The 26,079-nt window shown below is 39.7% G+C and overlaps 1 protein-coding gene across 1 annotated transcript in view; it reads right to left on the bottom strand.

Annotated features, from left to right (window-relative positions):
* Nucleotides 1-26,079, bottom strand: part of RBKS (ribokinase) — an 83,649-nt gene that overhangs the window by 54,196 nt on the left and 3,374 nt on the right. Inside the window, exon 2 of the mRNA XM_054568470.1 lies at nt 8,241-8,373. Within this exon, the coding sequence (XP_054424445.1) occupies nt 8,241-8,373 (133 nt within the window). The remainder of the gene's footprint in view (nt 1-8,240; nt 8,374-26,079) is intronic.

Genomic DNA, 26,079 nt, shown 5'->3' with positions numbered 1-26,079 from the left:
ATAAGGAGAGTTCCCTGGTGGAAGAAGGTCATCTACCAAAGATTTCCTTCATGGAAAGCTGGCCATTCATTTATCTAGCAGTTAAGTGCCAAAGCATCCTATTCCTTAGGTCAAAGATTCACAGCAGAAACAAGTTCCTTGTTCTTTCATTTTTTTTTTTTTTTGACATTATTTAACTCTCTCCTGTGGGCAATCAGGGTGTTATACAGTTAGTAAAGTATCATTATAAGAATGTTCTGGGGATTAAGAAAAGGCCATCCCTAGGCATGTGGGCACGATACAAATTAGAGCAAAGAAACTTCTCTTTCCTATCAGTTTTATATAGGCAAAACCTGTTTAAGGTGACTATCAAGGGCAGGTGATAACTGGTGGTAATGAAATAAACATTAAGAAGTACACAGGTTAGGAAGAATTGTTGGAAGGGTGGAGGACACCTAAAAATGTGCAGCTTTGCCTTCAAGAAACTGATAACATTGGAGGGAAATAAGACATAGCAGGTGGACAAGCATGCGCATCAGAGGCACACCTGGGAAGGGATTTCATGCTCAGGGTAACTGCATTTTGCAGGCTTGCCACCCCTGTGTTTAAGAGGCTGCAGTAGCTGCCTGTTCTTTTCCTGCTCAGAGCATCATCTGATCGGTTATATCCCGATGATGGCTATGGTTCCAGGTTTATTCCAACAGTGATTTCCTGGCAAGTCTGTTGGCTGGCCTTCTAAACTCTATGTGAGACGTGGGACAAAATACGTTGTTTTTGCCTTCTTTGATATTCCCTTATCAAAAATAAAAACCTGGTAACTAAAAAAAATAATGGGAAAGTAACAACACTACTGAGAATTAAGAGAAGACAACCCCAGCTCTGTTACCTTTACATCATCTGGGTCACAGCGGTACATTACAAAGTAAAAGAAGTGATGAAGAGCCCACGAGTAGGAAGACAGTGTTTTTGTGTCATGGAGGCCCTTCACGCCAGCTGTGTGATTTTGGACGAGCCACTTAATTCTCTGTAGGCCTCAGTGTCTTTATCTGGAAAGTCACACAAGCTAGCTGAAGATGAAATAAAATAATATGCATGAAAGTACATTTAAAGCTGTAAGGGATTAGGTGGGGGTTCGGTGCCATCATCAGCATCATCGCCACCAGGCTGCTTCCCCCGGGGGGAAGGGCAGGCCTCCTGCTGCCTGGGTTCAGTCTTAGAAGCTACTGGCTCTCCTGGTGCTTCAGTCCTTCCTGTTGCTTCCTAGTTTCGAACAGAAGAGCATTTGATCATGGAAGGGAAGCATGTGGGCACATTAAATTATTTTTAAAATGAGACTATATTTATTACTGTTATTATTCTAACAAAAACATAACATCTCTTTAATGCTTGGGTGAAACTAATGCTTTTCAGGGTACTATGTATCCTGTTACTTTCATGAGAAGAGTACAGACAACTGGGAGGGCATCTCTGCCTTGGGAGTAATATTTAAGCTTTAAGTAGATCTAAATCACATTTCAGAATGTGGACAGAAAGCAATGGAGAGCTGAGGCCTCTTTAAAAGGAGCCTCTTTTTCTTTCTGCAGTGGCGAGTTGCACAGATGACACGTGCAACACAACACTAAAGGAACACCCTCTTCCCTGTCTCTCTGCCCCCGAGACCTCTCACACGTTCGTTTATTCTTCTGGAGCTATTTTTTAAAAGGGTGCGAGAAGTGAACACCCTCCAGTCCCATTTGCTTACCTCTGGCTCACATTTAAGCCTCTTCCCCAATAATTGGGATTTGATAACCAGAAATCAGAGGAGGAGAACCCACGCTTTTTCTCCTCAGAGCTTGTCATTCACAGCTTGTCATTCATAGTGTCATTCAAGTTTGCCATTGAGAGCGAGTGCAAGCGTCTTGTAAATGACAGTGAATGAAAGGTCCTTGACTAATAAGGACTATTATAAAGGAACCTTCATAGGTGTCTTTGGAGGCTTCCCTATTTTCCTGGTCACATGTTCCCTATCAGGCTGACATGAAAACTTTAAGTATCTTGGCCCTGAGGCAAAATGGTACATATGGGAGTCAAGAAACCTCGAATCTAATTTCAGTTCTGCTGTTATCAAGCTAATTAAAATTCTTTGCTATATTTTGCAGCAAAGTGTTCCATCTGAGCCAGGCTGTAGGGTGGGACTGACGTGAGTTATCTCTGGCGGGCAGGAAGCCAACAGTTCTCAACCTTAGCTGCTCATCAGAATCTTGGGGGAGCTTGCAAACATCCTGGTGCCCAGGTTATACCCCAGACCAATTCAATTGGACCCCCTTCAGGTGGGACCGGGGCACGCCCCCCAGGTGACTGCCATGTGTGGCCTCCCAGTGAGGACCACTGGTTGCAGGATTAAAGCAGGGAGCGTGTCGGCAAAGGTTCGTGTGTGTGGGAGAAACGAGCAGCGAGAGCACAGGCTGGCCTGGCATGAGGCTGGTAAGTCGCTAAGTAGGAACATGGGGAAGTGTGGCCTGCAGAATCGGCTGGTGGCGGGAGCCCAGCAGGGCCCAACGCTGGGATCAGGGTGCTGCGGAGCCCACAAGATGGCTTTGGCCTGTGTTTGCTGGCTCTAGGCTCACTTTGATGTGGCCCAGACTTGTTCCCCTTGCCTCGTTAGCCTCTATCCTTCTAAAACTCTTATTTGGCAAAATTAGTTTGGTTTATGTTTTTCAGAGTGGTCAGTAGAGGCACTGTTAGCTTGACCTTACCATTTGACGGTGTTAAAACACTGAGTACAATATATTCATGTCTATTTCTTTGCCTTAGGAAAACTTCGAAATCCTTTCCTCTCTCCTCCACTTACTCAAACCTCACCTGTTTTTCAAGCACCAGCTTAAGGCCTACCTTTCCTATTTAGCCCTTGTTAATCATTTTATTTTCAGAACTCACATAGCATTCCTATTAGATGCTATCTAATTAAGCATTTAACTGAACACCACCTTATATTGTTTGCCTAAGCAATCTTCCTTAAACCTAGTCTTCCTACAAGCCTATTAGAGACTCTCGCTTAGCATCCATTTATCTGTCCTTAAGCCTAGTGCTTTAGAGGTGTTTTCTGAGTATTTGATCATTTTAGTTCCCTGTCTGTTCATTTTTCTTGGGCTTCTTTATCATTCTTAAAAAGACATGACTACAGGCACCCATGTTGTTCTAGTTATGGCTGCAGAATGGTTTTTTCCAAGGCTTTGCCTCTAATAACCCTCTTGAAGGAACTCCAATACTCTTTCAGAGGCAGTGGTGAGGCAGGCATTTCTGGGCAAAAAGATTCTGGGAAAATGGCATGCTCCGAGGTAGCCCATGTGTAACGCTTCCAGGTGAAAGGATCCAAGTCATCAGCGACTGAGGACAACCACTCGCACTCAGGCTAAGGGAACTCACATGGCCCCCGGTGCTCCGAGTGCTGCAGAGTTGCGCCGCTGAATGGAACCTTCTGCCTTTGTGACATGTTCCATATCTCTGCTGTGCAATACAGACACTTAAAATGCAGCAGTGTGATTGAGGAACTCAATTTTTAATTTAATTTTAATTGCACTTAAATCTAAATAGCCAAATGTAGCTAGTAGGTACTCTGTTGGACAGTGCAGCTTAGGGGGATGTGAGTGAGGATCATGGAAAACAAAAGGGTGGGGTTTCCTCCAGCTGAGGGTCCTGAGGTGCTTCCTTCCCTCTTACCACGGGGAAGGCGCTCTCTGCCTTGAGGGAGAGCCAGCCAGTGGCCTCCGCAGTGCAGAACGGTGGTCTAACGCTGAGCAGGGTAGCTCCAGTTACCAGGATCAAAATAAACATCTACATTTCACAGCGATTGAGGAATGGCTGCTTGGAATCTTTGAATGCCAGAAAACATCTAGCGATTCCCCCATCAACATATACTTGAGGTAAAGAGAACGTAGAGGACCAAGATATCTTACCTAAAGTAAGATATCTTGAATATTCTGCTAAAAATGTTATCATATATATTAAAACAGGTTACAGATTTTCAAAGTTAGGATATATGCAAATATAATTAACACTAAAACTAAGATGATTCAAGAAATTTTGTGACTTTCAGTGTCTGAGGGCCAAAATGAACAGCAGGTTTAAGACACTAAGCTGCTTTTGTTGTCACGTAACAAAACCCAGCAGTTGCTCTTTTTAAAATCCTCACTCAAAGATATGCTTTTATTGGTTTTAGAGAGAGAGGGAAGGCGGAGGGGAGAGAGAGAGAAACATTGACATGAAACACTGATCGTGGCCTCCTGTATGCGCCCCAACCAGGGATCAAAACTGCAACCCAGGCATGTGCCTGACAGGGAATCAAACCACAAGCCTTTGGTGTGCGGGGCAACACCACTCTAACCAGCAGGGCCGCCAGCCAGGGCAGCAGTTGCTTTTTTGAATAAATCCCTCATATTAACATTTTAACTTGTCATTTGTGGCTTTATCATAAAACATGAAAGAAAAATACATAAAATCCCAGCTGTTGAAGCTTGCTGGTTGTTTAAATCCCAGATAAATGGGTGTCTACTTTAGCAATGGCCTTTAATATACAAAGTTAATGTTATAGCCACCATTGTCGGGCCTACTTATCTGAGAGTGGTGGTGGTTTGTGATAATTTAATTATTTCTTCCATTCTTTCTGTATGAGGCATATTTTATCTCTTTGGTTAGGGTCATTTATTTGGACTTATGGCCAGGCATTGCGGTCAACAGTGCCAACTAGTTTTAGCCAGTCGTCTTTCAACAGGGTTCAGGAAAGGAGAGATTTCACTTTATTGTATATTATCTAGAAAGGCCAGGTGACTAATTTTTGATCTTTGAAAATTAAAATCTCAAAAGACGTCCATTTTCTGTCATCTCTCTCTGGATTTATAATCTCAAAATATCTCCAATTATCCTTGGCCCATGACTCAGTTAAATACTAACTACACAACTCTTAACCACTTGAAGTGTTTCATTATTTGCGTTTCACTACATGCATATATCGGTGGACTCCGTCTTAACAGTCCCTTGCCACAGTATTTGGACAAATATTTTGCCTTAGCTCAATATAAGATGTTTTGCATGTGCCATCAAACAATCTTACTCCATCAGAGCCTGAATTTTAGTTTGTTGCATGGCAGTAATAGGTAAATTAAAGCTGCTAAGAAAACCATAGGAAATTTTCTGTTTTTTACTTTGTTCCATCTGTTCAATTTTATCTTGATTAATTTCATGATTTTGGTCTCTACTTAGAACTTTTCATCTTTAAAACACTGCCATAAAGCAGTTTGGCTAATTTGCTTAATAAAAATGTATTTCACAATGGGAAGAAATATCATGATTAATGGATAACAATAACTACCATTATAAAAATTGGATGCCCAATTTTTATATGCCCAATTGGAAAAAAAATTGGATTTTATTTTTCTTGTTAAGAAGTCTAGGAATATTATGCATTTCATCTTAAATAAATCCATATCTAAATGTCCCAGGTTACCTAAGCAAAGTAAGCCTGTACAGGTTTTAGCTGAAGCCATTGTTTTCTTATCCTCTCTGTACAGATTCCCAGGTGAATGCCACGCTGCGGCTAAGCGCTAGACGACGAAATCAGGGGCACGTTAGACATAAATTGGACAGGTACTGACACAAACTATCACACACAGACTGGAATGAAATAAAAAGCACCTTTGCTTTAATCAGTCTCTTAACTGGAACACTTGCCCAAATACAGCTCTCTGTCTTCCATTCCTCTTACGTCTATTCCTATGGTTTCACGATTCATTTCCCAAGTTCAGCTCCACAATTCAAATGTTTCTATTTTTCATTTTTCTCTTTGCCTCAAAGTCAACAGACCTAAAATAAAACCAATTCCCAAACCTTCGAGTCGGGTGAGATACTTACTAGGGGGCATCCAATTTTGACTTTAATGGCTAAATGAATCACTTTTACAGAACTTCCAGGGCGGGGCTCCCTCACCTCTCCATTCACAGCTCCAGCTCTAGGGACCTCCCCCTGCTCCGTGGCTCCTCTCGCTGCCTTGCTTCCAATACCAGTTCTCTGTCCAGGTTTCCCAGCCGGGAAACAATGCCCTCTGTCCAGTTTCCAAGCCCCCTTAAGTTCGCACCATCTGATTAGTCCTCAAACCCTCCATTTCTAATCAAGTATAAGATGAGGCTTAACGTTTTCATTTATTTTTGTTTATTTTTTTTCATTTTTTTTCTTTTTCTTTATTTATTTTTAAATACATTTGTCTCTGCCTCCCCCCCACCACTTTCTGTTTATTATTTTTTAAATCCTCACCCGAGGATATGTTTATTGATTGATTGAGAGAGAGAGAGAGAGAGAGACATCGATGTGAGAGAGAAATATCTGTTCTGTATGTGCCCTGACCGGGGATTGAACCTGCAGCTTAGGTATGTGCCCTGACCAGGGATCAAATCCTCCATCTTTTGGTGTAGGAGATGCTGCTCCAACCAACTGAGTCACTCAGGGCAGGCCTAACATGTTTTTTTAATTTTCTTTTTTAAAGATTTTATGTATTTACTTTTAGAGAGAGGATGAGGGAGGGAGAAAGAGAGGGAGACAAATATCAGTGTGTGGTTGCCTCTCACATGCCCTCCACCAGGGACCCGGCCCATAACCCAGGCATGTGTCCTGACTGGGAATCGAACCAGTGACCCTTTGGTTTGCAGGATGGCGCTTAATCCACTGAGCCACACTAGCCAGGACAGGCCTAACATTTTTAAGTGGCTCCTTCTCCAAGCCCCATATTCCTAGCAAATAACAGGCCACCAGTAATTAATCGCCAATTAAGTGATATTTTAAATCTATAAAGAGCTTAACCTTAGCAAATGAGGGTTTATGATAAATCTTGTGCTTCATGAGATGTTTTTGACCAAATAGACAGATGAAAATTATATAATGTTAATCATAAATTAGAAATAAAGTTATAGTTCATTAGTACATGAAATGATAATTGTATAGTTTATGCATCATTTAAAGATTCCCATTGAGCACAAGTGCTGTATACAATGGGAAGTGACATTTCAGATAAATTTTGGTAAAATCTAACCAATTCACAGCAGAGAGTTCATTCCTTTAAATTTCTCTTATTTCTTCTTATCCTCTACTGTGTAGAATCAGTCTAGCTCTCCTAAAATAAATAAACTATCTCTCCTGCTATACCAGTAACAACAGCATTTAAAAATTTCATTAAAGATGCAGAAGTTGAACCTTTGGCAGCCAATTTAGTTTTATTTATTTTCAGATAATGTCAGTAGATGGATGGAAATAGGAGTACTGTATTTTGCATTCCTTTACATATCTGAAAACAAAACTATGCCTAAAGATCAGTGATGTGTAGTTTAGTAAGGCCCAGATTTCCTCCTGATCCAAGATATAGCATCAGAGGAAAACAGCATAGAGATGAGTAAATTACCAATTATTAAACCAAGTTTCCAAAGGCTGTGTTGCTGCAGTAAATCCTGCTAAAAACAGAATGACTCATGCTGTTGTTTAGAAGCTGGACTAGAAAAACCCATCAGAGTAGACTAATTCTCCTTGCTTCTCATACTCATTGAATTCAGGGAACACAGCATTGAGTTATTCGATGACTGCTACTTCCCAGAGGATTCAGTGAGGTAGAAATTAATATTAAAAAAACAAGGAAGATTACTCTCTCCTATTTAAATATCTTAAAAACAATGAACTTTTAAAAGAATTAAACAGGTATTCGAACGAGGACACATACATGTATGTTTATAGCAGCATTGTTCACAGCAGCCAAAAGGAGGAAAAGGAGGAAAAGGTGTCCACCAGTAGGTAGATGGAGAAACAAACTGTGGCAGACACAATGGAGTATTGTTCAGCCACAAAAGGAGTGAAGTACTGATACATGCTCTCAGGCAGATGAGCCTAAAAACATTATGCTAAGTGAGAGAAGCCAGACACAAAATGTCACATCACATGATTCCATTTATAGGAAAACTTCAGAAATAGATAAATCCATAGAGACAGGATGTAGATTGGTGGTTGCCAAGGGGCTGAGGAGAGGGGGAAATGGGGAGAAAGTGCTTAATATAAGGAGTTTTATTTTGGAATGATGGAAATGTTCTGGAACTAGATAGAAGTGGTGGTTGTGCAACACTGTGATTGTACCAAGTGTCACTGAATTGTTCACTTTAAAGTAGTTTAAAAAGTAAAAACAATGAACTCAAGCCTTAAAACCATATTCTTACAATACCTTTAGAATACTCGCCACCGTGCTTTACACCTACCTTGCACACCATGGATGTCTTTGCTCCAAGCCTGGCCGCCTGAACACACTGGTTGGCACCTTTCCCTCCAAAGCCAATAAAGAACTTATGTCCGTGGATGGTTTCTCCGGTTTTTGGCAAACGAGAAGTAAGGCTATCAAAATTTTAAGAGACAGAAAAAAAGCACATTGGTAACTGCAGTCAATTTAAGTTCTTCAGAAGAGAGAGGGAAGGTTCTCTGATGGAGCTCTAAGCAGTCAGAACTGCAAGCAGAAGCAGGGAAGGGCGCCTTTTCCTTTAAGAGAACACTCAGTGGTTTGCATCATGGCTGAGAACACATATGCTTGACAGAATTGCTCTCCCCCACTGCCCTGCGCTACCGCTACGGCACTCCGCTTCAGTAGCTCTGCTTCAGATGGCGGTTCCTAGCGTCTGTGCTGCCTCAGGTTGTTCCTGGGTGCCTGTTTTCCATCTTGGGGAACTCGCAGAGCGCAGTAACTTCATATTCCCCCTTCTCAGTGCCCAGCACCACGCTTTATTCACAGTTGGACTTAATAAATGGGACCAAGTTAATGTGTGTTTCTGTCCAGGTTTATCTGGTCACTTTAGTACAAAGCAGGAAGGGGACCAGGGTCCTGGCAATCATGTCTAGGACCTAAGAGGAAGACGGAAGTTGCAATTCCAGGCAATAAAGAATCTCATTTGCTTCTTTGGGGGTGGGCTGCTGGGAGTGGGGTATTTCGATGGCAGTTTCAGGTTTTCATCCTAATCCATCCTGTATAGCAGCAGTCCCCAACCTTTTTGGCACCAGGGACCGGTTTTGTGGAAGACAACTTTTCCACAGACCGGGGTAGGGAGGATGGTCTCAGGATGATTCAAGTGCCTTACATTCAAGCTCACCTCCTGCTATGCGGCCCGATTCCTAACAGGCCCGGAGGCTGGGGACCCCGCTACAGTACCCATTTCCTGAGCTGCCTTGAAAAAAGGCACCTATTCAAAAAAATGAATTCTGAAGACCTGTTTAGTTTTAAATTTTTACTACAGAAAAACCCAAACATATAAAACTAGAGGAAAGAGTATTGATTTCCCCTATACCCATCACCCAGGTTCAACTATTGTCAACTCAGCCGATCTTGTTTCAGTCTGTACCTCCATCAGCCTCTCCAAGACCTGACGGTTTTTACTGACAGGTTATTCTTGACATGTTACTGCCTAACATGTCAGGAATAACCTATTACTGACAGCATTAAATGAGACCAAAAGTAAAAGGTTTACCCCAGTACATGATTTGCAAAACATCAAAGGTAGAAGACGTGGGGAAACAAAATCTTTGAAGGACAGAAGACTTCAAAGTGGAAAAGGAGTTCTGGGTGGAGAGGCCCGTGAAGAAGAGGGGCTCAGTGGCGTGAGGACTGGTTTCCGGGCCACACAGAAGAGCGCCAAGGGCTCCGTGGAGCGCAGGGAGGGACGGGAGGTGGGACCCAAAGGTTAGTTAGCTCTAGGAAGAAGAGAAAGGCTGAGAGAGATGGTCAGTCAACTGAGAACCCATTTTATTTTAGCATATTAGAAATTTACATTCATTTCCCACAGAGGCTGTGATCTCTCTGAAACCAGTATCTTCTTATGTGAGAGGAACAGAACAGTGCCAATTCCTACAGGTCACTAACAGCCTGTTTGCAATGGGATGCCCTAAGACTGTTGACAAGGACATATGATTGTGTCAATAAAGACCAAGTTCAACCTGTGGATCTCATATATGTAGTTCTGAAAGTGTCAGTAAATTAAGCTAAACTACTCCATTCCCTAGCACGGCACTGTCAAATATGGTTACTTGAGATTCAAGAGATTCATCAATAATTTGAAAACATCCCACTCTACTCCTCCCCTTTTCAATTCTATTTTTATCTCAGATTCTAAATGCATTTATAGTACTGATGAAAAAAATATACATCTACAAGGTTCACTTCTGAAAAAGGTACTCAATCAAGAGAAAAATGGTTTTAATGTAATGTTATTATCCTGTCATTTAATTTAGCAATGACAAGTGATGATGAGATTTTGATTTGCATCAGAAATCTTAAACATTTTAGGATTCTGTTATGAACAGGCAATGATGAGTAATCTGTGTGATTGAGTAACTATGTGAATTCTTATCTTATTGACGCGACTTCAAACAACATTCATAACAACTTAAAAAAGAAAAAAAACCCATCCAATGTGGCTAAAAAACAGGCCAAATAATTTAATTAGTAAGAACATCACTAAAGAAACTTATGACTTCCACTCTATTTCTCATATACTTAGATCTGGGTCATCATTCACTGGTTTGAATCAAGTGTATTTTTATTATCAACTGTGGGAAATTGTGAAAAATATATCACCATATTATTATTGGGAAGTACATGTATGTGGGGGACGAGAGAAACTGGGAAGAGTGTGTACGTGTTTGATGTGGGAGCAGGTGGCTGGGGTTTAAACGACGTGTATTAACACAAGCACTGCACTGATTTAGCCATTACTGAAATTCCTCAGTCCTTGGGAATTCTATTTTCTTTTCATTTCCTTCTGCATCTTTGCCTTACCCTTCTCGCTTTCTTCCCTCAATTGTAGACTTTCCCTGCATGAGGACAGGAACCAAGTCTATCGTGTTCCCCACTTTACCATTAGTGCCTGTCACTTGACACGGGGTTCACATTTGCTGACTGAACAAATCTTTGTAAGTATCCTCCCTTATTTCTCGAGGGCAGCAGAATATGCCACCCCAAAATATGACTGTAGGAGACCAGGCCATGCCACCCTGAAACATGCCGCTTTGGCATGTTGATGACTTGGAGCTGTAGGCTCTTGAGAGACAGCCAGTGTGGGCAGAGGCCTCACCTGTACTTCCCTTACCTGCCTAAAGATGGGTCCTCCAGAAGGAATTTAAGCACCACAAGTCCCCTCCCCGGGAGTGTCATCAACCAGGGAAGACTGACTCTGGTCACAGGAGAGGAGACCAGAAGTCGACACCACCCCCAGACAAACTTTGTCACAAACCATCAGATCTGCCATCTCTTCCACCCACCCATTCACTTTTCCTAAGTCACTCACTCTCCCCTAACAGGCCTACCTCTCCCTCCCCTTTGTCTATTAAAATGGAATTTAATCCTGAATTTCAAGTCACCTTGGGGAGTTACTCATTTTTTCCCAGGTTTCTCCCATGTATACCTGAGGGATACATGTTAATAGACTCTTGTTAGTTTTTCTCTTATTAATCGTTTATTACAGGGGTCTTGGTCAAAGAACTCAAGAAGGGTGGAGGGAAAATTATTTTCTTTTCCTACATTTCTTTCCCATGTCTCATTTGTGTGGTCTCCATTCTTCTGAATGGAGGCTGTGGAAGTGTTGATGAATGAGAAGGAGGAGGAGACTGGCAGGGATGACTGTTCCATTGTCTGGCAATGACAAATCTGTTTTACCAGACTGTGCCCACTGCATTCCCAGTGTTAGCAGCGTTCCTCTTCTATAAGCAAGAACTCCATCTAGAACTCATACTATCATTCCTTCATCAATGCATTGATTCAACAAATGTCAAGTCAGTGTTTTCCAATGTACCTCCTAGAGGGCAAAATCAACTTGCTGACAATCGGTAAAACCTAACCACAATGCAATTAATACATGAGTTAAAAAAACACATGTCACGGAACAAGGAGATTTGTATGTTCTGATTCATGTTTTTTAAAAGCAAAAGATATATGAGGTCTGTCCAGAAGGTATCCAGCCATGTACTATGAAAAATAGAGACATTTATTGAATAAGATACAAGAAACACTGTACTTAGGACAACGATGCCTCAGTCCCCTTGTAGGCACTTTGGGACCTCACACAGCTCTCCCAATTGCCATCAGCTGCCCCATTGTATTTTCCTGAATCTCATGAATGGTCTGAATAGTTTCTGTGGCGGAATAGTCAAGCTTAACACAAAATTTCATGCAGGTTTGTTGCTCTGCTCACTCAGTCATTTTGCATATCATGGCCACACAGTACACATGCTCACTCAACAGCGTCTACTGCCCCCACTGACTAGTACAGTGAAGTCGTCATTGTTCATGTATTCGCATTCCAGTCCACTGTAACTTGGCTGCCAGTTCAATTAATGTCATGCAAATTGTTCTTTCTGTATTAACAATGGCTGGACTTTTTCCAGACAGACCTCATATGTATATGTTCTCAGATTATATGTAAATGCATAGACAATGAAATGTGAATGACGAGTATCCCTAAGAAGTGTGGGGGTGGAGAGCAAAAGTTCATGTTTTACTCCATATGCTTGTGCACAGAAGCATATGCAACAAGAATAGAGTTGTGTGTTTTGGGAGACCACTTGTTACTACTTGAGAGTCATCGGCCCTCCTTGCCTCCTTTTGCAGTTGCTGGTTCTTCTGGGGCTCCAGATGGCTTCTTGCATGTGTAACCTAACAGCACCTTGCCCAGTGCCCCTCTCTTTCCACTCCTGGGTTTCTGTTTCCTTGTTAGGGTTCTTCAGGCTGTCCTGCAGGACTGAGCAACCAGTTGTCCGCATGGGCTGCCAACCTGAACACATCAAGCACCTTTGTATGGGCACTTTCCACTCCTGTGCTGCACTTTCCCTGTCCCTTGCTTTTGCTCCTTGAATCAGAGCCCTGAATAGAGTATGTGCACTTAAGTCTTTGTCTTACACTCTGTTTTCTGTTAAGCCCACACTAAGACAGTTTATTCCTTGTGTATTTTTTAATAAAAGTAAATGGAGAATGGAAAATGGAGTGGAGAGCAACTAGAAAGTTAGTTACAAACAGGCAGAAGCATTTCCCAAATGTAAATCTTAATTTACTTTAAATTAGGCTTTCCTATCTTTCTTCTTTAATGAAATCATGAAATTAAGGTCTGGATCAAGGACTGGCATGAACACCATCCTCTGGATAAAAGCATTATTATGATTAATCTCAATTAGAATATTTTTATTTATTTATTTTTAGAGAGGGGAAGGGAGGGAGAAAGAGAGGGAAATATCAGTGTGTAGTTGCATCTAGTGTGCCCCCTGCTGGGGACCTGGCCTGCAACCCAGGCACGTGCCCTACACTGGGAATTGAACCAGTGACCAAACCTTTGGTTTGCAGGTCAGTGCTCAATCCATTGAGCCACATCAGCTCAAGCATGATTCTCCTCATTTGAATAGGAGGTTTAGCAAGGTGCCAGAAGACAAATTTAGGTGCTCAAAGGAGAAAAAAATAATGAAAGCAGTACTGGTAGAAAAACCCTGTTGTTAGCCTTTAAAAATTTTAAATAGTGTAAATTTCTGAATGAGGGTGAAAACCCAAATAGAGAAAACCAGTCAAAAGAAGTATATTTGAATTTAAGACATATTTGTGACTTTAAAAAGGTCACAACATTTTAAAGTTGGACAGAAGGGAACACCACTGACAATTGTTCAAGGGTGGCCCCACCGTCTCCTGGGCCACGGGGGGCCTGGGGTTAGAGCCTGGTTGTGTGAGGCAGGGGGCCTGAGCCACTTACTGATTGTATTGCCTTTGACAGCTTTCCCCTCTTTGAACTGGCTTCTTCTCGCGCAAAACAGGTTTAATAATACTTGTCAACTCCCTAAATGCCTGGGTTTTGTGCTCTGAGTTATTTCACTGACAGGTGTTAGAAGAACAACTTATCATTGCTTTTAACTTCTTGACAATGATGTGCTTGTTAGCAATTCCCAGAGATGATTCACAGCAAAGGAAGGAATGACCTAGTGAAGTAGGGATGAGAGGGGTTTTGACCAAAAAGGTCACACTAACGCTGGCTCCAGCCCAAAGTCAAGGAATACGCCGCCCTTTGCCTTTCACATTCCATCCCTTCTTCTGGCTGCAAGATTCTGACACGCTGTACAACCAAAATAAGGATCGTATTATTAGTTATGACCCAATTAAAATTCATTATGCTCATTTATTATTCCCACTGCCTGTGAGCTTCACCCGTATCTGTTCTTCCCAGCATCTGTGTTTGTCACATTTGCACAGATGAGAGTAATTCCAAACCAAGTCAGTGTCTATCTCTACTTCTGTGAAAAGCTTAGCCTCCCAACTAAAACTTCATTCTGTGCTTCCTAACCCTGTATTTGCAGATTCATTCAAAGCAATGAAACATGAATTATGCTTGAAACAGTTCCTGAGTTTGATGTCTAGGTGATCTTTTCCTAGCTAACAAGTCTGTGGCTAAAGAGTCATTTTGTCTGAAGTAGTAGTTACTCTTGAATTTATAGAACAGAAAAACAACACTCTAGCCAGAAGTGGCCAGCCTTTCAGATTGTCATTATCCTTGACTCTTATTTATCTAAATTTTGCTTATGTGTGAATAACTGTGCAAGGCACTGGGAGAGCCAGTAAGATGAGTACATTATGGTTTTCTCCCATGTTACAGTCTCATGTGGCTTACTTCATTCACATCTCTGCTCAAACATTTCCTCCTTGGGCCTTCCCAGCCACCTTACAGGAGATACCCACTTCCTATTTTAATTTCTGTTATATATTCATTAATTCATTCTAGGAAGAAGCACTAGGTTTCTGGATCAGAGACAGCCTTTTCATCACTAATAGTTGCATTAATTCAATTCTCTATGTCCCAATCCCGACCAGGTGACATGATGAGAGAAGCCTCAAAATAATGAATTTTTGGAGTTTATATAGGACAGCTGACATGGCTACCACTCCTCCTTCCCTCTGGGCAGGGTGAGGGGGAAGGTGGAGAAGAAGGAAGGAGGGAGGCGGGAAGGAGAGAACAGGACGTACTGACCTTTGCTTTGTAATATAAATAAATCCTCTCAGGGGAGAGAATGGGGTAGGTCTCTAGGTTTACAGTCCCTAGAATGTAAATAAATTTACAGTCCAAAGGAGAAGTCTCTAAATCTCTCTGGAGGTCTCTGACTTCTGCAGTTTGCCATTCAAACATTCTTTAATCTAGATGCTAGTAATCTTTGCTCAGAAAGTCCATACAGAAATGTGAGAACATTCATGGAGTACTGCCAGCCAACAGTTTGTTCATAGCAATATCACTGCCCAACATTACAAAAGCCATTCATTCCTTTCCTCTTTCCCTAATTGCTCTTGGATTACTTGTATTTCATCTTCACTTTGGTGTATTATTAACTCTACTACTTTCTTCTATTTTTTTCGAAGTGATTGGTCTAGGGTTTACTGTATGCATTTTTATCAGTTTATTTTAAAACATGCCTCTTTACCTATAAATGGAATTTATTTTACAATAGTATTCTTCCATTTCCCCTTCCTAACCTTTGTGCTACTATTGTCATACATTCTACTTCCATATGATATAAACCTTACAATATGGTATTATTTAAACTGTCACTTTTAAGATTTTTAATCATTACTCAATTTTATATATATATATATATATATATTTTATTGATATGAGAGAGAGAGAGAGAGAGATTGATTGGGGCGCATATTTTATTGATGAGAGAGAGAGAGAGAGAGAGAGAGAGAGATTGATTGGTTGCCCCTTGCATGCGCCCCAACCAGGGCTCAAACCTACAACCTAGATATGTGCCCTGCCTGGGGATCAAACCTGCAAACTTTGGGGGTATGGGATGACGCTCCAACTGAGTCATCTGGCCAGAGCATTGACTGCCTTTTAAAGAAATTAAGAAATGATGAAAAAAAGTCTTGGTATTCACCCATGTATTTACCATTTCCGGGGTTCTTCATTACTTTGGGTTGATCTGAGTTCCACCTGGTATCTTTGTGGTCCCACCTAAAGATCTTCCTTCAGTGTTTACTGTAGTGCAAATTTCTGGTGATAAGTTCTCCCAGCTATCATTTTTCTGTCTTTATTTCCCCTTCATATTTGAAGGATATAAAATTCTATGTTGACAGTTTATGTTTCAAGTACTTTAAAGATTTAATTTTTTTCTGGTTCACATTGTTTCCAACGAGAAGTCTGTAATCAAATTTTGTTACCCTATATGTAATGTGTGTTCTTTTCCTCTGGATGATTTTATGAGTTTCTATTTGTAATTGGTTTCCAGGAACTTGACTACAATGTGCTTTGATGTGGTTTACTTTACGCTTACCCTGCTTGGGGCTCAATGAAATTCTTAGATCTAGACATTTATAGTTTCCATAAAATTTGAAAAAATTTCAGCCCTTATTTCTTCAAATTTTGTGTCTTTCCTACTCTCTCTCTTCTTAGACTCCAATTACACATATGGTAGACCACTGTGCATTTTGTTCATTTTTTCTCTATTCTTCAATTTAGATAACATCTATTCCTGTCTTCAAGTATACTGATCCTTTCTTCTGTAACGTCTACTCTACTGATTAAGTGCATCAAGCAAATCTTTCAATTTCAGATATTGTATTTTTCATTTCTTAAATTTCTATTTGGTTCTTTTTACTTCTTCCACTTTTCTCCTTACTATATTCATGTGTTTCTTTAAATCACTGAGCATATATTGTTCAAAAAGATTTTATTTATTTTTAGACAGAGGGGAAGAAAGGGAGAAAGAGAGGGAGACAAACATCAATGTGTGGTTGCCTCTCATGAACACCCTACCAGGGACCTGGCCTGCAATACAGGCATGTGCCCTGACTGGGAATTGAACGAGAGACCCTTTGGTTCACAGGCCAGAGGTCTACCAACTGAGCCACACCAGTCAGGGCAAAATCACCGAGCATATTTTTTATGGTTCTTTTAAAATTTCTTTTGGCTAATTCCACCATCAATGCCATTTCTTTGTCAGTTTTGATTATAAAATGTGGTTATGGATCACATTTTTCTGATTCTTTTCATGGCTAATGATTTTTAGTTGGATGCTGAATATTGCAAATGTTACATCATTGAATGTCTTAATTTGTTGTGTTTTTCCAAAGGGTTGAAATTTTTTTTTTCCTTCAGGCAGTTAAATAATTCGAGGATCTGTTTGATTCTTCTGAAAATTGTTTTTGAGATTTGTTAGGGTGAGTTTAGAGTAACCTTAACTTTAGGGCAAGTGCACCCTTCTACTAGGTTGTGGATCTTCTGCGATCTCTACCAAATGCTCCAAGGGTTCAATGTCTCTGGCTGGTCAGAACACAACACCTCCCATTCCTGAATGATTTCTGGGGAGTGTTCAGCTTAGAACTCCCTAGCAGTTGCCTAGCTTTGTGGCATTTCTCTCTATGTATTTACAGTTAGTGTTTAGTAACAGACTTAAGGGAACTTCTATTCAAATTTCTGGACCTTTCCCTGGTTAGCTCTTTCCTCTCCAGTACACATTCCCACAAATTCTAGCCACCTTAGTCTCCCTAAGCTATCAATTTAGTTTCCTCAACTCACTGATATTGTCACGATTTTTTTTATTTTATTCCTCTCTGGACCATGGCCAGTAATGTGCCTTCAGGAATTAACTTATTTGTTTCCTTTCTCTTCTGGGTAACACATCTGTTGTTCAATATCTGAAAGAGCTGCTTCATATATTTTGTTTCATGGATGTCCCGTTTTCCAGCTGTTCATGGTGGGAAGGTAGTTCTGGTATTGTTCCTCCAGTGCAGTTAGAAGTAAATATTTTTTGAATGGATAGTCTACACTTATAAGACATTTATTTAGATAGTAGGGATGACATACACCTATGTACGTAATAACTCATATGATGAGGTGAGAGCAGGTCAAAAAGTGCTGTGTATGACTGTAGCCCAAGGAGAAAAGTAAACCAGTTGTTAAACAGGAATATGGTCAGACTAATGGGGACAAAAGAGGCCACATCATTCTTCCTTCTCAATACCATCTAATAACTAATTTTTAACATAATTATGTATGTATATGTGTGTATCATATATCTCTATCAATAACTCTATACCTATCTATCTACCTATCTATCTATCCATCTCCTTACACCCAGCTGAGAAAAGTCCTGAGAAAGGACAGAAACTTGCACAGGGAGGTACAAAATGAGCTAATTTTAGAACTAGAAGTTGCAAAAGAAGAGAGCAGGAGAAAAATATATATGTGTATATGGGAGTTTAGGGAGTAAGGATTGACATATAAGGTATGTCAGAAAATCAGGATGCAGAAATAGACAGCAGATAGGGAATTGGTGAGACTAAGCATTTGTCAAAGTTCCTGATGAAAAACCTTTTAATTTATTGAAGACAAGCGAAGTATGAAGTGACAAATAACTACAAAATTGATATTTCATTTTCTATTTTACCAATTAATTTAGTAATTTTAAAATTCCAAAATGACTTCTGTCACCATGCTGTAATTATCTAGGCTACTTCTTCCTGCCATCTGCTGGCGTAGGTTAAAGAAATACAAATGGAATTAATTTTATCCTAAGCAAAATATAATTAGAAGGATAAATCAGCATACAAAAATGTATTCTGGAACCAATTATTACAAATTTTATTTATCCACTATTTTTGGGTTTTGGTGCTTATGCTTCTTTTGCATTCCCATCATCATGAATAATCAAGAACTGATTTATTATATTTGAGCTTCACAATACATTTGTAAGATGTATTATCATTGGCCTTACCATCTCTGTTTTAGGGAGAAAGTGAGAATTCAAAACAGTAGTGGCTTATCAAAATGCACATTGGCTGTTAGGTGGTTGAGTCTAATTTTAATTCAGGTCTTATGATTCCATTGCTGGAGTCTTTAAACCACACTATGTTACTCTTTTTTTGACAATCAGCTTTCTTTCATTTAAAAAAAATAAGAACTTTTAAGATCTACCTTAACAACTTTCAAATATGCAATACAGCATTATTAACTAGAGCCACCCTGCTGTTTAATACATCTCCATGACTTTCATTTTACAACTGGAAGTTATAAAAATAATACCTTTTGACCCCCTTTTACCTGTTTTGCCCACCCTCCCACCGCCTGTCTCTGGCAACCATTCATCTGTTCTCTGACTTGTTTCACTTAGCACAGTGCCCTCAAGGCCCATCCATATTGTTGCAAGAGGCAAGATTTCTTTCTCTTTTATGGCTAAATAATATTCCATTATATGTGTGTGTGCATCACATTTTCTTTGTCCGTCTCTCCATTCACCCACCCATCCATCCATCGATGAACACTTAGGTTGTTTCCATATCTTGGTTACTATAAATAATACTGCAATAACCATAGGGGTGAATCTATCTTTTTCAGTTAGTGTTTTGTTTTCTTTAGATAAATACCCAGACAGGAAGTGCTGGAGCATATGGTATCTCTAATTTTTTGAGGACCCTCCATACTGTTTCCCATAGTGGCTACACCATTTTACATTCCCACCAACAGTGCACAGGGTTCCCTTTTCTCCACATCCTCACTGAAACTTACTATTTTTTGTCTTTTTGATAATCATTCTGACAGGTGTGGCATAATGTCACATTGTGGTTTTGATTTGTATTTCCCTAATTATTGATGTTGAGCATCTTTTCATCTACCTTTTGGGCATCTGTATATCTTCTTCAAAAAAATGTTCAGATTTTCTGCCATTTTTAAATCAGATTTTTTTTGCTATTAAATTACATACATTCTTTTTATATTTTAGATTTTTTCCCTCTCAGTTTTGACTAAAATGTTGGACAGTCAGTAGACATGACAAATATTTGTTTAACATTATTAATTTGAGAATAAAGATTACCATTCTATATTAAATACGACCTATACAGTTCATTCCTCTACTTTTTTCGCTGTGGCACAAACTGATGTTACAGTGGAGTGGCCTCTACTACAGTGTCATAATAGTGTTCATTCTTAAAATCTTATTCCTATTTCAAATCTCTTTTCATAGCCGACTCCCTGTGACTGGAAAGTTCTTTCCCTGCTTCTGTGCTGAGCTTATCCACATGCATCCTTTAAAATTCAACTCAGGTGTTATCTCCTCTAGTCCTAATGTAACGGGGTGGGCCGGCCGCTCTGCCTCTGCCTTCTAGCGCCCTCTGCTCGTTTCTCTCACAGCGCGAATCGCAATCACTGCTGTGTCACTGCAGCTGAAGACTATGCCTGTATACACTGTGTGACCAATAAACATTTGTTAAAATATATAACGCATCAGTTGTGTCAGATACCATTTTCTGAGTGTTTATCGTAAGAGAAATACCGCGCTAAGCACTTTATGACCACTAAACCACTTAATCCTTACAATAACCCCATGAGAAAGTTATTATTTCTATCTCCATTTCACAGATAAGGAGAATGAGAATGAGGTTAAAAAACATACCCAAGTTCACTGCGTAGAAGATGGCTGAGCCAGGATTCAATCCAAGGTTGGTCTGACTCCATAACCCATTATAATACATCACCCACAAATGTCCTGGAAGCCCCTTGGACCTATCTATATTTCATGTTTTTACGATTTCTTGCATAATTTCTGGTAGCTATGCTCCTGAAGAACACTGGAGTTTTGTAAGCTGAACCAAGGTGCCAAGACAAAGACCAAATAAGATGCTCCTGTCCCTAGAGTTCAGAAGAAATTGTTGATGAACAGAATGTTCTCAATTTTAACTTTTCTTCTTAAACCCTTGGGTAAATTACAATTTAATAGAAGAGAAAATGTAATTTCATGTGAAATATGAATATAATTAACTTACACCTAACATTCTATGCTAGTCCACAAAAATGCCATAACTTCCTTGTGCTGTACAACCTTAGTGAGTTTGATAAACTGTATTCTAAAGAGGAGTTTATTGTAAAATAACAAGTTTGAAATGAATCCAAATACACCAGAATTCACATTAAATGTGAATGGATTACATTCTTTAGATTAAAAAAAATTACAGTCATGAAAAATACAGCCAACAAAATGACTAATTCCAGCTATGTGCTCTTTATAAGACACACAACTAAAACATAAGAACAGAGAAAGTTTAAAATAAAAATATGAGAAAAGGTACACCTGGCAAATATCAACTAAAATAAATCCAGATAACTTTATCAATGTCATCTAAAGTAAAAACTTAAAGAGTAGACAAAGATGAAGATGATTACTAACTTAACCAAAGGATCAAATTGAGTAGCAAAAGGTTCTAATCCTAATACAACTAACAAAATAGTACATATAGCCCTGACCAGTATGGCTCAGTTGGTCGGGTGTTATCCTGCAAAGCAAAATGTCACCACTTTGATTCCCAGTCAGGGCACATGCCTGGGTTGTGGGTTCGGGTCCCTGGTCACAGTATGTATGGGAGACCAGTCTCCCTCTCTTTCTCTCTTCTTTCCCTTCTCTCTAAAAATAAATAAATAAAATCTTTTCAAAAATAGTATACAGATGGGTGTATGTATGTATTTATTTTACACACATACACCACTATGAGAAATTGACAAATTTACCATCATGTTTCGTCATTTTAACACAATTCTTTAAGTAATCCACAGATCAATCACACAAAACATCAGCGTGGCCTAATGAACATATATAAAACACCATGGCTAACATCTACTAAATAATAATTTTTCTAATGTATACACTGAACTCTTTGTTGTTCACTGATCAGAAGAGGCACGGTCCCACCTCAGGGCCTTTGCATATGGTTAAGACCCAGGTATCTGCATGGCTTCTTTCTTTCCACCTTTATGTCTTTACAAAAATCAACGTGGTCCTAGACTATATATCAAGTCTCTTCAAATTTCAAAGAATAATTTGTTTAGAAAATGTTTTCTGACCTTAACAGGTTGAGCTAGAAGCTTATCATAAGATAAATCAAAAAGCTCCATATGTAAGAGATTTAAAAATGCTTCTTAATAACTGATGGATCTAAGAAGACATAAAAATGGTATTTAAGGAGTGAAAACTAAATTATAACATAGTGGTCCCCTCCTCTGCCCCATGCAAAAATAAATAAATAAATAAGTAAAAAGCATGAAGCACAGAATACTTCTGTTCTTTAAGATGAGATTCTTTCCAAGAACGCTGCTTTCTAGGTCTTGTTAATTTGGGAAAGCTGTCAGCGCCAGGGTTTGCTCACAAAGGACCAGGAAAGTAATGCTTGATTCATGCCCATTTGTACTTAACAGATGTTTTCATCTATTTTATACCCTAAATATTTCTTTAACCCTTTTCCTCTTCTTTATTCCCATCGCTACTGTCCTAGTTCTGGCCTTCATCTCTTGTGAAGACTACTGCTTTACCGTTCAAATGGGTCTCCATGTCTTCAAGAAGAGTGAGACAGAGAGCAGGCTGACAGCCTGGGGGTCGGGGGGTGGGTTGGAGGTTGGTGGGACCAAGCAAAAAAAAAAAAAAAAAAAAAAAAGAGAGAGAGAGAAAGAACCCATGGACACGGACGACAGTGTGGTGACTGGGGGAGGCTGAGGGGGTTGGTAGAAGAGGAATAGTGTATAGGGGGGATAAACAGTAATGGAAAAAATACAATAAAATGTAATGTGAAAAAACAAAAATTAAGAAAGAATGCCTTTGGTATCTTCAAAACATTGCCTTCTTTTACACCTGTCTTTGGTGCTGAGTGAGCTTTGTGAGATACAAATCTGACCACGTCATTCCTGTACTTGGAGCCCATTGCTGGCTCCCAGGGCCTACAGAATAAAACCCAAGCGCTGCAGCATGGTTTGCTTTCATCAACAGCTAACATCCGATGCGCTCCAGACCCATGGCTGCTGTCCGCAGCACACCATGCATACTCCCTCCTCTTCTAGCATCTGCTCAATTTTCAAGACTTGACTCAGGAGGCATTTCATCCAGGAGCTTTGTCCTGTGCTCCCACAGAACCTGCAGGCGCTCACAACATCATACGACAATGGTCTATTTTTCTGATTGTAAGTTCCTCAAGAACAATGCTCATGTTTTACTAATTGCAGTATCCTAGAACTTAGTGCAGTGCCAGTATTTTGGTATTATATACAAGTAATCAAAATACTGGAGCAACTTTTATCCCAAAGCCCTCCTTCCCTCACTCTCCCAAGAATACAGACATCAGAGCACAAGGAGCTGGCAAAGGAGTGGATTATCAAGGGACTGCTTAGTAGTACCACACGTTATATGATCTTTGTCATATGTAATTTACTTTTTAACACATTTCATTTGAAGGGACCAAATTAGCAAGTGGTCCATGAATGATGTCTTTTGATATTAGTGAATTCAATTGACAGAAACATGCAAAATTTTGCCCAAATTTTTGAGGGAAAAATAAGGATGCATGTTATACATGGGTAGTACTAATTCCATATCTATATAAATGTTTCTAACTCTTTTATTTATGCTTATGTGTTAAAAGTGTAACTCTAGAAAGCAATAACGATATCCGTATGCAAAATAATACCCTGGAATACGATAACTAGTTTTGTTTCTAAATATAAATAAATAAATAAATAATTGAACTGAATTTAAGAATTAGAACGGAAGATTTTTTTCCTGAAGGTTTGGGCCAAAGATGTGGATGTGCATTATACACAGGAGCGCATTACACACAGCAAAATATGGTAATTTAAATTAATCAATAAGCAACTTTCAATGCCAATTTAAGTGTTAGAAAGAATGATAAAGGATATTATAGTCCTCTAATATTGGGAAAGCATATTTTTTTGGACCAATATTCCTTTGGCTCTTGCTTTTCTAAGATTGCGACTGCAGAAGATTTTTATGTTCTAAATATGACAAGTCAAGAGGCTTCCGGTGCACTGTAGGTTAGAGGATAACTGTGATATGTCAAACACATTCTAGGTACAGTATAAAATTTTAGCCAATTTTTTTCTTTTTCTTTTTCAGTAACATAGGTTCAATGTTTCATCTACTTTGGATCTAAAAGCTTCTAAATTCACTTATTCCACTATCCAATTAAAATCTTTTGAGAACTAAGCAACATTTCCTGACTTGCCAGGGATTAAATTTGGATGCTTGGCTGAACATGAGTCTTATCTCTCAAGCTATCACTTTTAATTGGAGCATGTAAAGGGATAGCACAGGGTTTGAGCTGACATCATAGTCTATTGCCATGGAAATGTAAACATGGGTTTCTATGAGACTTGTCTCAAAGCAAGTGTTAGGGGTAGACACACTGGGACACGAGAGATAAATTATGTAAAAATATGTATTCTCTAAATGTTGGAGTGCCCTAGGAGCCCAGACCCTCAGTGATCTCATCTGGCCTCATGGCTTTAAATACCAACCATGCACCGATGACTCTCAAATTTATATCGGCAGCTGGACCTCTCCTCTCAAATCTAAACTCATATATCTGTCTTCTCGACCACTTCAGTTGGTTGTCTAACAGGCCCCTCAAATCTCACGCGTCCACACTACGTTCCCGGTAGTGCCCGCTCCCTACCCAGCTTGCTCTGCTCAGTCTTCTGTATCTCAGCAAAGGTAACTTCCCTTTCCGCTGGCAGAGGCCACAGAACTTGAAGTAACCCTGTCTGGTACTCCTCAGCTCGACTTTCAAAATACAATCACTGTGCACAACACTGACGCGGGAAAGGATTGAGGGTGCGAGGTGGGGATGGGGAGGGGCAGGGGAAAGTGGGGGTGGGAAAATGGAGCCAATTGTACTTGAACAATAAAAATAAAAAAAGATACAAAATTACCTGGAAAAAAAATAAATAAAAACAGGTGCTATCATGTCATCTTCCCCCCTCCACAAAAACAAAAACCCTCAAAATATAATCAAAAGATGCTTGCTTCTCCCCACCTGCACTGCTTTCAAACTACCATCATTTCTCGCCTAGATTTTTGTGATCGCTCTGTACTGGCCTCCCTGCTTCTGCCCTTGCCTGCCTTCAGTCCATCCTCACACAATCCCTAGGGGGATATTAAAGGGTAAGTCAGACTTTGTCACTCCTCTGCTCAAACTTGCCAATGGACTCTCATCTCATTCAGGTTATGACCCAACATCCTTTAAACATCAATTTTCTTCTTCAGCCACCCTGGTATATTGGTATTGGTTCATTGTGATAATTGTACCCATACTAGCATACTAGCTGTTCTCTGATCATACAAGGCATGGTCCCACTCAGGGCCTTTGCATGCGGGGAAGACCCAGGTATCTGCATGGCTTGCTTCTTTTCCTCCTTTACGTCTTCACTCAAAATCAGCTTCTCGCTGAGGTCTTCTCTGACCAATGGCCTAAAATTACTACTCCCACTGCACCCCCATTTTGTGCCTTATTTTCCCTCTTAGCATTTATCTAACATACTCTGTATTTTACTTATTTCTATTGAGACTGTTTCTTCCACTAGGATGTAAGCTCCATGAGTCAGGGATTTTTGGCTGTGTCTTTCTTTGCCATATCCTTTGCACCAAAGAAGAGTGCCTGCACATAGTATAAAATCAACAGATATTTGTTGAATGAATAACTGAAAAAATGTGTGATACATGTCGTAAGAAATAAAGATTATTAGTGAAAGCATGATTAACCAAGGCATGTGAACCTAATGTCAAACAAATTCATTTGTTATTGGGTTTTCATGGTAATCTGTCTTTGGAGGAACTGACTTAATTTTCCACAATGACAGGCTTGATTTATTTTAGCAATGTGGAACTTCAGAGATGAGTGCTCACAAAGAAGGAAGAGAGTAATGACAAATACAGGTAAGTATTAAATAATGTCCACTGTTTGCCAAGGTAGGTGAATAAATGAGTTTAAAAGATTATTAGTACATAGCTTACTATTCATAGAGAACTAAAATTAGAAATGAATAAAGTTAGTTGCTCATTGATTGAATTAGCAGTGTCTGGCACACAGTAATACATAAAGTGAGTTAGACTTGGATGCCCTCCAAGAGGGCTTAGTTACTGAAGTAGTTTTATTCCTCGTGATTCTACAGTATAGGCATAGGTATCCAGGCTTGTTATAGTTAGACTTAGAAATAAAATAAGGAATAATAATGAAGATAAAGTATCTTTAGGTCTAAGAATTAT

Source organism: Pteronotus mesoamericanus, unplaced genomic scaffold (assembly GCF_021234165.1).
Source record: "Pteronotus mesoamericanus isolate MK-2021 breed Mesoamerican mustached bat unplaced genomic scaffold, CSHL_Meso_final contig_101, whole genome shotgun sequence".
Classification (NCBI taxonomy): domain Eukaryota; kingdom Metazoa; phylum Chordata; class Mammalia; order Chiroptera; family Mormoopidae; genus Pteronotus; species Pteronotus mesoamericanus.
Note: the sequence above shows the minus strand (reverse complement) of the source record. Positions and strands in the feature narration are given on the sequence as shown.